Source organism: Danio rerio, chromosome 12 (assembly GCF_052040795.2).
Source record: "Danio rerio strain M-AB ecotype USA chromosome 12, GRCz13ab, whole genome shotgun sequence".
NCBI classification, from domain to species: Eukaryota; Metazoa; Chordata; class Actinopteri; order Cypriniformes; family Danionidae; genus Danio; species Danio rerio.
In genome coordinates, this window is record NC_141032.1 from 19214656 (window position 1) to 19228793 (window position 14138).

General features: G+C 35.5%; 3 protein-coding genes across 8 annotated transcripts; 1 reads left to right on the forward strand and 2 right to left on the reverse strand.

Annotated features, from left to right (window-relative positions):
- Positions 1-216: 216 nt before the first annotated feature.
- Positions 217-7214, reverse strand: ifit10 (interferon-induced protein with tetratricopeptide repeats 10). 3 transcript variants are annotated; one of them, XM_087275276.1, is made up of 3 exons: positions 7005-7214; positions 4034-4171; positions 217-3380 (listed from the first exon to the last, which is right to left on the reverse strand). In XM_087275276.1, exons 1-3 carry the CDS (start codon positions 7016-7018, stop codon positions 1931-1933), a joined length of 1602 nt encoding a protein of 533 aa, XP_087131402.1. In that variant the 5' UTR covers positions 7019-7214; the 3' UTR covers positions 217-1930.
- An 894-nt stretch (positions 7215-8108) lies between these two features.
- ifit9 (interferon-induced protein with tetratricopeptide repeats 9) lies at positions 8109-11163 on the reverse strand (the record flags this gene model as incomplete). Of its 4 annotated transcripts, none has more annotated exon segments than NM_001441353.1 (2): positions 8109-10524; positions 10827-11163. In NM_001441353.1, a coding segment is annotated over 1 exon segment (1410 nt). In that variant the 3' UTR covers positions 8109-9107.
- A 1655-nt stretch (positions 11164-12818) lies between these two features.
- On the forward strand, positions 12819-13937 carry ch25h (cholesterol 25-hydroxylase). Its single transcript, NM_001008652.1, is given in 1 exon segment — positions 12819-13937. A coding segment is annotated over 1 exon segment (756 nt). The 5' UTR covers positions 12819-12848; the 3' UTR covers positions 13605-13937.
- The last annotated feature ends 201 nt before the right edge of the window (positions 13938-14138 follow it).

Here is a 14138-nt window from a genome sequence, read left to right on the forward strand (position 1 = left end):
AGATCTAATATACTTAAATTGTATAAATTAATTCGAATTTGCCTTCAGCCCCCTAAATAATAGGCTATTTTAAGAATATGTCTAATAGTGTACAGTATTTTATAGATCTATTTTACTCAAATATGAAGTAACATTTAGATCATACGAGGACAGATCAGTAAATAAAAATGCATCTAAAATTTTTACCTAGCAAAATACATTTATTTTTTTATATCCAAATAAATTAATAAATAATACAGCCATTTTTTGCTTTGTTATGCTTACTGCATGCTACAAACTGTGACTTTATTGTGAGCACATTAGCCTACTAGATTTATGTCTATTAGTATGGAAATCTACTAATACTTATAAAGCACATGCACAGGTAATAGCTTTACTCTCCATAATCATGATTAACTTACTCAATGCTGATACAACAATCACTTTCAATGAGAAGTAGCCTAATAAGAAGTCTTATTTTATCAGTTCTTTTTTGTTTGTTAGTTTGACTCAGCTGGGTCTGTTCATTAGAGTGTGGTTTGTCTAATACACTTTTAAAATATTTGTAAAAAGTTTTTGTTTTGAAATAGGATGGTATCCGCTGCATAAAACACGCTGGATAAGTTGGCGGTTCATTCCTTGGTGGCAACCCCAGATTAATATAGGGACTAAGCCGAAAAGAAATTGAATGAATGTTTTAAAGTATGAAAACATTTTTACAAAGTCGTGTGATTAAGGCTTTTTCATTACAACAATTCAGCTATCTGTAAAACTGGGTCGGGCAAGAATTTAAGTGCCTCAGAATGCTGACTTCAATTAATCATTGTATTATGATGTACAAATGAATGCCACAACAAAATGTATCATTAATAATTATCGGATCAAAACTTATAGAGACTTTTTTTGTGGGCTTTTAGTAAAATTATCATATAATTAACTGTCTGTATTAATAATACACAAGTTTAAACTGAAAAAAGTTTCTGATCAATTTATTTTGGAATGCATTTTCTGAAGTTTTTGGGAAGCAGGCATAAATTTGCCATTGTAATGTATTGCTTTTTCATTAAGGACCTGCAGCCTGCTAGTTTAAATGCTACATCCATAACAAGAAAGTACAGGGATTTGTTCTCAATGAATACGATGCAGAATTTGTGACAGAATGAAATCTGAAACAGTCAATCCACACCTCAGAATGAAAGAAGATACCCTCTGTGTTATGCTCTCAATGTAACAAGTTAATTATTGAATGTCATTGGGCGAGGCTATCATGCCATCAAGCAAATAGTGGCTCTATAAAGTTTTAAATAGCTTTATAATATAATTTATAAGTGGCTGCTTTAATTTGTTTTATGCAGAGCATGCGATGGCATGACATTACGTCTGATTGTTTGCTCTAAAGAGTTCTAATGTATGGAATACAATACTACATTCAAATACAATGATTATACATTTCACACATCTTTGGGATTGGAATGGAAATTATTCACCATCTATGAAGTTTTTGATCTGTATGAATAAATCCTTTAGACAAAAATATAAAGACAGACAAAAAAAACGCTATATACATTTACATTTTTATTTCAACTTCTTAGATTTCAATGTTCAATGTAGTGCTTTTTGATAAAGTAACAGGTTATTTAAAGGAATATTTCACTGACAGAAAGAAAAACAGCAATATTCTGCTTTGCCTGACTGTTTGGTTACTAACATTGTTCAAAATCTCTTTTGTGTTGAACAGAAGAAAGAAAAAGTAAATGGATGGAGACAGTTGTTAAGAGACAGACTCTTAATTTTTTTGTGTTGAACTACCTTTAAATTAACACAGAATAAATAGAAAATAATCAGCAAGTCATAAAGTGCCAAAAAGTAGATAACCATAAAGTGCCAGTGATGCACAAATGCATACTGAATACTGTACATCAGATTGTGTAAGCAATAATTTGTAATGACTTTACAGTAAAGACAGTCTGAGTTCCCTGAGGTTTCTGAGGAACTCATCGTTGTCTTCATAACTCAAGGCTTTCTCATAGCACTTAATGGCTTGAGCTATCTCTCCTTTTACCTTATGAAGAAATGCTAGCATACCATAAGCTTTCCCTTCCTGCGATTTTCTGTCAATCCATTTCTCAGCAGTCTTCTTCATTCTAGTGTAACTTATCCTGCCTTCAACAGATTTCGGGCACATCTTCAGACATTCCATGTAGTGTTGGACAGCTAATGGCTCACATCTGTGGCAGTACAACTGGTATTCAGCATAATAGTAGTTGACCACATGTAAACCGTCATTTTTCTCTTTTGCAATTTTGAAAGTGACCTGAAACAGCTCCTCTGCCCGAGGTATGTCACCATTCTCTCCATACTGTAGTGCTAGATCGCTCATTGCAGAAATAAAGGAGGTTGTCAGGCTGGTGGCCTTTTCTAAATGAAATATGCACTGATCACGAAGCTGTTGAACTCTTGATCCTCGGGCATGGTGACTTTGTTCTTGCAGAACTTGGATTTTCTTGTACTTGTAGCAAAGAGCAAGCTGATGATGTATGAAACTTGAATTGGGTGAACGTTCAAGTGCTCTCTTCAACAGATCAATTGACCTATCAACACACCCTTTGTTCCTAAAGAATTTCCCAACATATCGCATGACATGTGGGTGATCTGGTGATTTTTCTAAAGCCTTTTCTACCCAGCTTTCAGCCTCCCCGTACCTCTTGTAAACAATCAGTCGCAAGCTTAAGAGAACCTTGAGAACGTCATCATCTGGATTCATCTCAATGGCCAGTCTTAGCTGCTTGACTGTAGCTGAATCTTCTAAAACCGTACTCTCAAATTCAGTACGGTACAGAGCAATGGCATAACCAGTGTGCCACTCAGGTTCTTCTGGTTCCAATTCTACAGCCTTCCTGAAACACTCTTTGGCTCCGTCATAATATTTGCGTGAGAATTTAAGGAAAGTCCATCCCTTCTCACCAAGCACCTCTGGAATCGATGAAAACTCAGCAGGAGATGTTTCGTTTATCCTCTGAAGACTATTTAGGTAACTTTCACACTCTGTGTAGTTCTTCATGTGGTAGTTTAACCAGGCAAGGTTTCCATAAGTGACAATGAGAGTTCTGTAAAATTCATCCCCATGGCTTTCAATGTGGAGCTTCTTGGATGTCATAAGGCTCTGATGTGCTTTCTCGTGAAACTCCAGAAGGTACTGGACGTATGCCAATGCACTGTATGTTCGAGCAAGTCTTTCTTTCTTTTCGAGGTCCAAATTAATCTGCTCTTCAAGCCTATTGAGAAGATCGTTGATATCAATGTCATCTTTTATCAGGGCCCATGTGAAGTGACATTCCAGCTGGTGAAGTTTTGTTCTTAATGCTCTGTCAGCTTCCATACTGGAAACATCTGAAGTCATCCTAAAATGGAATGAAGTATTTATATATATATATATATTTAATACGAAATATATGTTGTTTATATAGTTGAAGTCAGAATTATTAGCCTTCCTGAATTATCAGCCCCCTGTTTATTTTTTCCACAATTTCTGTTTAATGGAGAGAAGACTTTTTAAACATTTCTAAACATAATAGTTTTAATAACTCATTTCTAATAACTGATTTATTTTATATTTGCCATGAAGACAGTAAAGAATATTTTACAAGATATTTTACAAGAAAAAATACTATCAGACATACTGTGAACATTTCTTTGCTCTGTAAACATAATTTGGGAAATATTAAAATAAATAAATAAATAAATAAAGGGGGGCTAATAATTCAACTGTGTGTGTGTGTGTGTGTGTGTGTGTGTGTGTGTGTGTGTGTGTGTGTGTGTGTGTGTGTATATATATATATATATATATATATATATATATATATATATATATATATATATATATATATATATATATGCAATTAAAATGGTATGTAAATATATCTATTTTGGTCAGCATACATTTAAGTAAAATTTATCCCACATCCATTTCAAACTTGATCTTTTACAGTCTTTGTAAATAGTATTGCAGAAGCTATTAAGCTTTTAAAAACATAGCAAATATAGGCGTGCTCACCTGTTCTTGGACCTCTGTAAGCTTTGCTGTATGATGCAGAACCCGTTTGATTCCGAAGAGAAGCAGGCTTTAACGCTCTCTCCTAGAGATGGGAAGGTCAGACGCAAAACGGAAACTGAAACCTTGGCTGAAGGGAGACTGAAAGAGAGAGAGAGAGAGAGAGAGAGAGAGAGAGAGAGAGAGAGAGAGAGAGAGAGAGAGAGTTTAAGGCTCTCAAATTTTGCTTAATATTTGTTAGTAAAATTGTTTAGTCCAAGTCATGTCAGTCACGGTCTGCCTATTTATTTGTCTTTTTGGCCTAAAGACAATACAAATATTAAACTGAATTTACAAATATGAATATATATTTCACTGAATACAGTTCAGATGCAAAAAATATTAATATAAATTTTATATTATAGTTTTTTTTTTTTTTGAGTTTCCTCACCACACTTACACTAAGCTTTGTGCCAGCTTGCATTCTTGAAGCCTTCTTTTAGAATCCTGTAAGCTGTTTTAAACTGACTGGCTGCTTTGTCTTCATCCTTTTTCTTGTAAAGTAAGAACAAGACACAGCATGTGTGGCAGTACTGCTTATTTGGATGCATAGTCTTGTATGACTGATCATCTCTCCATTTAAAGGTAGCTGGTTTTACAGCTGTCAAAGTTCTCAAAACATTCAGACGCCCCACTGCCCTCTTGAGGACAGAAAATGATTTTAATGCTACTCTTTGCCCTGAAGTAGTCAAACATCTGGTTTCCAGTGGGACATTAAAATACAAGTGGAGGGCATCTTTATTAAAATTCTGGCTTCTGCTAGTTTCAGAGCAAAACATACCATGATCCCTGTGTATGTAAAGTCCAAAATTTAGCTTTTTTTTTTTTTTTTTTTTTTTTTACAGTATGGGTGGAATGGTCGCATTACAGCAAGAAGGTAGTTGATCCGAGTCCCAGCTGGGCCAGTTGCCATTTCTTAGGGGAGTTTGCAGTTTCCTTAGGCTGCTCCAGTCAAAAACAAATCCTTAGGCTGCTCCAGTCCAAAGACATGTGCTATGAGATAATTAGATAATTAAATGGCCATAGTGTATGAGTTTATGTGTGTGTGAATACTACAGTGTATGGTTGTTTCCCAGTACTGGATTGTAGCTGAAAGGGCATCCGTTGCGTAAAACATATGCCGAAATAGTTGGTAGTTCATTCCGCTAGCAACCCCTAATAAATAAGTGGCTAAGCCGAAGGAAAATGAATGAATGAATACAGTGTTATCTTAATATAATCTGTGTTATAATCTAATAAACTATGTTCTGGTCTACAGACATGAAAATCCAGGGCTAAAAATGACCATGGGAGACCCCTGGAGAGGTGCAAGAACAGGAAAGGAGATTATAGGCAGAACTGTTTGTATAAAATCCTTCCCTGCAAGGTAAGATTATAAATGTATTGGTATAACTTGACACAATAAGGCATTTATTTGTATACATATTACATATAAATATAACATTAAAATATCTACTGAAGAGCAAACAACTGCTGACATTCTGCTATGTGGTTTTGTAGGCTTGTTTTAAATAGGTTCTCTTGGATTAGTCAGGATTTGAGTTTTGGAAAAAGGCAATTTTTTAACTAAATGTTTTGTTTATAACTCTGTTATTTACAATAGGTTCTATTCAGACTCCTTCCTCATTCAGTGCTTCAGGAAGTGTTTTTCTGTTTATGTGTAAGATCTGTTTGCACAAAAACGAAAGTAAAAGCAGATCGATAGGTTTTGCTTTCCTGTGAAAAGAGAAGAGAGTTGAAACACAAAGTATGATGGTACTGCTGTATGCTGCTCACAGTTTTTATACTGACTGACGAATTTCATGTCTTGTTAAGCAAATAATGTTTGTAGTAGTAAAGTATGCAAGAAAAAAACGTTTTATAACAAAAACGTATTAGCCTTATAGATTAAAAATGTAAAAAAAAAATTATATATATATATATATATATATATATATATATATATATATATATATATATATATATATATATATATATATATATCCACATTTGTCTAGCAAACAATCACACCTAGATGTATAACTAAAACAACAATGCTAAATGACCCATGTCGAAGGAGCACTTGCCTGATATAATCAGCAGGCGGCAGTGTTTAATTGATAAAACTGGAATATTATTCAGTCATTCATTCTTTTTCCTTTTGCTTAGTCCCTGATTTATCAGGGGTCGTCATAGCAGAACTACTTCTGGAACTACAACACCAACTGGAATATAAACTATTTTCGTTATTTATTTTTTTTATCATTGCGAGATTACACTTTTCATTTGTAATAATTTTATATAATAGTCCAGTGTTTTAGTGTTCCACAGTATTTAGATGAAGTCATAAAACTTGAATAATTATGTTACAAAATACATTATAAAAAGAATACTATCAAATAATATATTTTGTTAATTTGTAGTGAAATACTTGTGACTATTGAAGTAACCACCCTTTGCGTTTTAAACTGCTTGTCCTTGGTATACCCGTGCATAGTTTTTCAGGTAGCTTTGCAGGTTGGTCTCTTGGTCTTTAAGATGTTGTCACCTCTTAGTCATTTCTTTTTTTAAATTTCCTAATGGCTTTCCAGATGGACTGGATGATGGTGAGATCAGATCTCTCTGCAAAGCACCAGCTGGTGTGCATTGAAATATACCACTGAATTACTGTAGTACAATTAACAGGTATAATGAAGTTTGGACATTTAAACTGACATTCATGCTTCACAGACCATTCATGTTGTTGTTGGTGGTGGTGGTAAAAAAAAAAAAAAAAAACTAGAATACTGGTGGAATACTTTTGCACTTTATGATCTGCTATTTGCAGTAATTATTTATTGTTGCACATCATTTTTTCATAAAGTTTACTTGGTAAAGTGTTATATATGTTTTCATAGCATAATAGTTTGAAAGCCTACTGCACAAAAGCCCACTGTAATTGTAGGCATATACTTACCTTAATTTTGGCATCTACAAGAACTTCTGTTTAATTTGATTTGGAAAATGGTGCAGGCTTTAATATTCTCTCAGATAGGGATAGGAGGAACAAACTCAGAATGGAAAATGTAATCTTGGAGAGCCAAAGAGAGAGAGAGAAACATTTGCCTCAGTACTTGCTAGTAAAATAAAGGATGATTTTACTCTTAACCATTGTCCGTCATTTTGTGTCTGGTGAAATATTTCTTCTTCATATTTATTTCAGTCAGTTACTGTCATTTTCAACCAAGACAATGACACAATGAAATGAAAGATTATTTTATTTATTTTACATAGAAAGATTTTCATCATGGATGGATGGATGGATGGATAGATGATAGATAGATAGATAGATAGATAGATAGATAGATAGATAGATAGATAGATAGATAGATAGATAGATAGATAGATAGATAGATAGATAGATAGATAGATAGATAGATAGATAGATAGAAAGCTGAAGTACTGACTACACGTTTGTACTCAAGTAAAAGAATAGAAGAACGACCTCAAAACAAAATTAAGTACCTATTACTACTACGTTTTAGTTTCCCTATGTAGGTAAATAACCAGTTTCCCCCACAGTCCAAAAACATGCAGTATGGGTGGATAGACTAAATTGGCCCTATAGTGTATAAGTGCATGTGTGAGTGTGAGAGTGTATGGGTGTTTCCCAGTACTGGGTTGTGGCTGGAAGGGCATCCGCTGTGTAAAAAAGTAGGAATAATTAGTGGTTCACAAGACTGTGGCGTCTTCTGATAAATCAGGGACTAAGCTGAAGGATAGTGAGGACAGGTAGAAAACTATACCACACATTCTATTCTATGAAAGTAGCCAAGCAGCATCCCACCCTGCAGTATGGCACCAACATCGGTCAATAAGTCGGCCCATGTATCATCATCCTGATGCAAACTCACAGTGTCATCATGTAGTTTTGCGGCTGTTAGATCAAAAACAACAGCTGCCATTCATGTTCACACTCTAAAAAATAATTCTGTAGGCCTGTCTATCTTTATAAATAAGGTCTTACATTTTACACTGAAATCTGTCCAAAATATATATAATTTTTTTAAATTTTGTATTTGAATATTTTTTATTGAATATATTAAAAAATATATTTTTGACTCTTTTGAAAATTAATTGAAGACAACAATATAGGCCTATATGTAAAATCATAGGGTCAATAAAAAAATAAAAAAACCTGTTAAACAGTTAAATTTTGTATTTGGTAAAATATCAGCTCGTCGGAAATAAGTTCCAATGCATATAGTTTTTTATAAAATATTTGATGGTTTTAGAACTAAATGTACAAATCTTTAGAAAATAGTACTTTTTTTTAGTAGTATTAGATCAAAGACCAGAGAAATCCCGTGCAGATAATCGGAAGTGGACAAAAGATTTCAACCGTAAGTATTTAAATTGCATATTTTTGAACTGGGACGTGTCTCTCTTGTTTACCTGTGATCTGTTCGAGCAAAATAAGTCTTGTTACCGTGTAAACAGGACAGCATCAGTTATGTTAAATTCGCAATCTCCCTCTGTCTCATCCTGCCAAGTCATCCCTGCCTTTCTCTTAATCTTCATAAACTAAAATACATATGGCGCGTCATAACCTTGGTTGAAAAAAAACGAGCTCTACTGCAGGCAGGCGCGCAGTGGTGAATAATAGATTGACTGCATCAAAAATACGCTCAAATTGCGGAATGACAAGAATTAATATAGATCACGCCACCAAACATATGAAAACTAAAGTAACGAGCATGATTTACAAATGGAAGGAATAAAAAGTACAGATATTTGTGTAAAAATGTAAGTAAAAGTAAAAAGTTGTCAAAAAATGAAGTACTGAAAAATCAACTTAAGCACAGTAACGAAGTATTTGTACTTAGATAGCCTACATCTCTGTATATTAATCAGGGGTCGCCACAGCGGAAATAACCACCAACCTATCAAGCGGATGTTTTACATGGTGGATGCCCTTCCAGCTGCAACCAAACATAGAGAAACACTCATACACTCTTGCATTCACACACATACACTTCGGCCAAGCAGACAGCTTAACTAATTTAAGCTAAAATAGGAGTTAAAATTCAAGTCTCTTCGCAAAGTCTTGGGTCAGCTCATCAGTATGTGAGGAGTGCTGCTGGGCTCTTTGCTGATACTTTTTTGCTTGCGTCTCCTGCCCTTTTTCTGAAGAAATTAAAGCCAAAATTTCAAGTGCTTCTTTGACTTTCTTCTTGTTGTTAAGATTCCTTTCAGCAATCATTTTGAGCTTCTTGCCAGCTTGCTTTCTTTCATAGGTGTCGACTGGAATCCTGAATGCTAGCTTGAACTGACTGACTGCTTTGTCTTCATCCTTTTTCTTGTAGAGCAAGAACAAACCGTAGCTTGTGTGGCAGTGCTGTTTTTCAGATTCACTGAGAGTGTTGTCATCTATCAACTCGCAAAAGATTATCTCTGCCTCTCCAAGTTGCCAGCTCTCCCCAAAGGCGTCTGCTAAATTAACTTTAGCATAAATATTATTAGGCTTCAACTCCACAGCCTTTGAGAAGTACTGGATGCATTCAGACACTTTGGCGGCTTTCTGAGCAGCAGAAACGCGTCTTCCATGTTTCTTCTCCTCAAACATTTGAATAAGCTGCTGTTTATGGCAAAGGCCGATTTGATGATGCAGGAAAGAAGAGTTTGGGGCCAACTCTACTGCCCTCTTGAGGACAGACAGTGATTCTTCAATGCTGCCCTCTGTCCTGAAGTATTTGGCCACATATCTGGTTACCTGCGGAACATCGGGAGACAACCGGAGGGCCTCTTTTATAAGATTCTGAGCTTCCTGTCTCTTTGACCTCTGGAGTTTCAGAGCCAAAAGTACCATGATCTCAGAGTTTGCAGGCTCGAGGCTAAGAGCCTTCCTAAGCTGCGCTATGACTTTTCCAGGGTCTTCTGCTTGGGTCATGCCATGTAACCTGTAAAGCACTATTGCATAGCCAACATTAAACAATTCGTTATCTGGTTCCTCTTTAAGAGCCTTAGAAAAGCTGTCTTTCGCTTGCTCATAGAATGTTCCACCTAGTCTTAAAAAGCTTCAGGCCTTTTCACCATGTATTATGGGCAAGCTACAGGAGTAACCGGATGAACCCGGTATGTCCTTGCATATACCATTCACCTTGTTCAAGTACTCTTCTGAGTCATTTATCCTCTGTAAATAGTAGTGGATCCACGCAAAGCTGGAAAATGTTACCAAGTACTCAGTTTCCTTTCGCTTGTCTTCCTTTAATGCTGATTCAGCCTTTTGAAGATAGTCCAGTGCACTGTCTGTTTTACCTTCCAGGTGACTGATAAAAGCCAGAAGGTTGTAATATGTTGCATGATACTTCAGTGGACAAAATCTGATCCTGTCATGAAGTTTTTGCAGAATGCTGTTCAGGTCGGCTATGTCTGATTGTTTTACTCCCCATGTAAAAAGACACTCCAGTTGCCTGAGCTTATCCTCCATGACTGTACTGCTGGAAGCACGAGAGAAAAGAAATCATGGTAATTGTTAATATAGCAAAATCCAGCCCTTAGAATGTGCAAGATATGTTAAGTATTATTACATTTTATAAATAACAAATGCATATATGCAGTTCGGCTTATATATATGCAGTTAGGCAAACTAATAAGATTATCAACTGAAAAAGCACAAATGATATTGACATCGTTTCCTGTGTGTAGAAAGATTTGCTTAAAACTGTACACATGATGACAGGCAAAATGCTAATTTTAAACAAAACGTTGAAACAACAGGTCTTATTGTTACTCCTACCTCACGTAGTGTTCTTTCCGTCCAAGCTGTGTAGGGAAAGATTCGATGTCACAAAAGCGAAAGTAAGGATAAGTTTCGTTTTCGTATGGGCTGTTAGTGTTGTAAGAAATGAGTCTGCCTCGACCCAATTTCCACTTTAGTTCACAAGTGTTTCATGCTCCTTTCAAAAGAGCCTAATTATCACAGATAATTCCTCACTTGAAGTATTTAAGCATTTAAATAATGCCTTTGGAGTTTGGAATGATAATTTAATTCTTGTGACATAGGGAGCGGCAGCACAATGGTTGCAGCCACGATGCAAGACAATCTGAGAGTGCATAACTCAGCGATGCAATACACAATGCACTCAAATGGAGCGAGTGACACTGTGAGGGGTAGGGTTAGCGGAGGGGTTAGGTAAGCCCATTTTACACTGCACTGCACCAGGTCTGCATCCAGACCCCTCTCCCGTAGGAACTCTGTTCCTCATTTATCATAACGTTGGTATCCTCACCTGAACGTCTACTCAAGATCTGGGAACGGAAGAGTATCACATTTATTGTTGTTCTCAATTTACATTCAAAGCGAACCTATTAATACGTTAATCGGGTTTACTGAAACGTCATCATCTTCTTTTCTTACAGTGTTATTATTTTATTATTATTTTTTATTTATTTATTGCAATAAATAAAACATCGCTGCATCGACAGCCTAAGAACGTAGAACTATTTTTTTATTTAATTAACAATTTACAACTATTTACAATTTGTATATAAAAGAAAGTGAAAATAATATTTTGTTTAATGCAATGCATTCAACATCTGCCGTGTAAAACCAATGCTGGATAAGTTGGCAGTTCATTTCACTGTGGCGACCCCTGATTAAGAAATTGACTCAGCCAAAAAGGAAAATAAATGTATGAACAATGGAAAAAAGAGTCATTAGGAAAAAGATAATCTGCTTTAAGAAACGTACTGTTCTTCATGTTTGAGATTTACAATGAGCAAATTTTCAAACTGTTAAAAATCAAGGTATGTCTCTTTAAAAAAATATTTTTGTGTATGAAAAACTTAGTCTAACAATAGTCATAAGACCAGAAAAGTTCAGAAATATCATAGATAAATTAAAATATTTAATCAAGTAAAATAATAATAATAATAATATATTTTTTCCAAATAAAGGTAACCAGATAGGCCTATAGCAATCAAAAATAAATTAAACCAGTTTCTTCTTGTAAGTAAACCAGTTTAGCAATTTGGGATTTCGTTAGATATATATTATATTTTGCTAAGTCATAAAATGTAGGTCATTGACTTATTTCATTGGACGTTTATGGGCTGTAATAAAAAAGTTTTTATTTTTCACAAGCGCACTGGGGGGTAGGACTAGCGACAATAAATAATATAAACAGCAGGCGGCGGTGTTTAGCTATCTAACTATCCCCTATCATTTTCATAATTGTTGTTCTAGAAACAGTACACCAACGGACGTGAACATGACACACAGGCACACACACACACAAAATACTAAACCATATTTTACCAGATTAATTATTATTTTGCCATGTTTACAAAATATAAAAGTGTGAAATATCAATATAAAGTAGCATTTATGCAGGATTGACAGATCCAGCTCGCAGAGAATCACTCGCAGTGTCATCACTAACTTTAAGTTCGTTAACAAGTTCTTATTTTACATTACTCTTCTTTGTCGTATGTTTTGTCACTATGTCCACGTGTTGATTCAATACCTCCATCTTCTTTGGGAGTTGAATCTTAATAGACTAAACCATTTTCAGTCTTTTTCGATATTACGTTATTTTTATATTTAATATGATCTAAAGTTTATAATCACCTATCTGATTATTCTAACATCCTCTGTGAGGTCACGCACGCACACTACGTCGAGATATCCTGGAAATTCCAACAGGAAGAGCCATTTAGGGCAAGGCAACAAGAGTAAGAGGCGGGACTTATTGCTTTATAAGGGCTTGAGAAAGCACCATGTGCCATCATTCAGATTTAGAACTGAAAAGAAATAGAAATGTTTGGACTACAGCACATCTGGGACTGCATTCTGCAGTACGAAGCACAGCTAAGGTCTCCATTTTTCCCAGTCCTCTTCTCAATTACAGTCTACCTAAGCTTCTGCCTGCCTTTTGTCCTTCTGGATGCCCTGTCTCCAAAGGTAGAACTGATTAGGAGATACAAGATCCAACAGAAAGCCAGCGTGTCTTGGACTATGATGTGTAGCTGCCTCGCACTCTCCCTCTACAACCACGTGGTGTACATCTTCCCGCTGAGTGTCCTGCACTGGTACTGGAGACCTGTCAGCTACCTAGCGGAGGCACCTGGGGTCTTGCGGGTCGTCTGGGATCTTGCTGCCTGCCTGCTTCTGTTTGACTTCCAGTACTTTGTGTGGCATCTTCTACATCACAAAGTGCCTTGGCTTTACCGGACTTTCCATAAGGTGCACCACAAATACACATCCACCTTCGCTCTGGCCACTGAGTACTCTGGGGCTTGGGAGACCCTGTCTTTGGGGTTCTTCGCTGCGGTGAATCCCATGTTGCTTGGGGTTCATCCTATGACAGAGATGCTCTTCCACATGCTGAACATGTGGCTGTCAGTTGAGGACCATTGTGGCTATGACCTGCCATGGGCCACGCACAGACTGATGCCTTTTGGACTTTACGGAGGAGCTCCACACCATGATGTCCACCATCAGAAGTTCAAGTCCAACTACGCTCCATACTTCACTCACTGGGACAAGCTCTTTGGGACACTGCACTTTGAATGAACAGAACATTTGAAACAGACTCTTTTTTTTGTAAAAAGTTCTTTCTCATTCTGTGAATGAATACCTTTGACTCTAAAACTTTATAAAAGATTATTTATAATTCAGATCTGTTTGACCAATTTGTCTATTTATTGAGTGTCTGTATTTAAGAGTGACTGTAAAAAACTGAGATGTAAGAAATGTATTATGTTAATCATATTATATTTATTATTTATAAGATTGTTGTTTTGCATTTATAAGTTTGTGTTGTTGTTATTACTAAATGTATTAACGTGGACCATGAAGAAATTCAACAAGCTAATTGCAATAAATCTATGAAGTAGATAATATAAATACAGTGTCTGTGGTTACTTTCTTTTGCATAATATGATAATTAGAATTGAATAAAAATGCTAACTATTTAGAGCTAGATATGTTTTATGAATTAAATTTTATGAATGAAGTGATTCAGAGGTCTTAGCTAAAATAACTGAACTTTAAATAACCTATATTAATAAGTTGTAGTTTTAAGGCTTTTTTAAAAAAAAATAAAAT

Excerpts from the sequence above, each read along its gene's own strand:
- ifit10 (XM_087275276.1), bottom strand. Across the intron at positions 3,381-4,033 it reads TTACAGAGGTCCAAGAACAG|GATGACTTCAGATGTTTCCA; the intron begins GTGAGCACGCCT and ends ATTCCATTTTAG.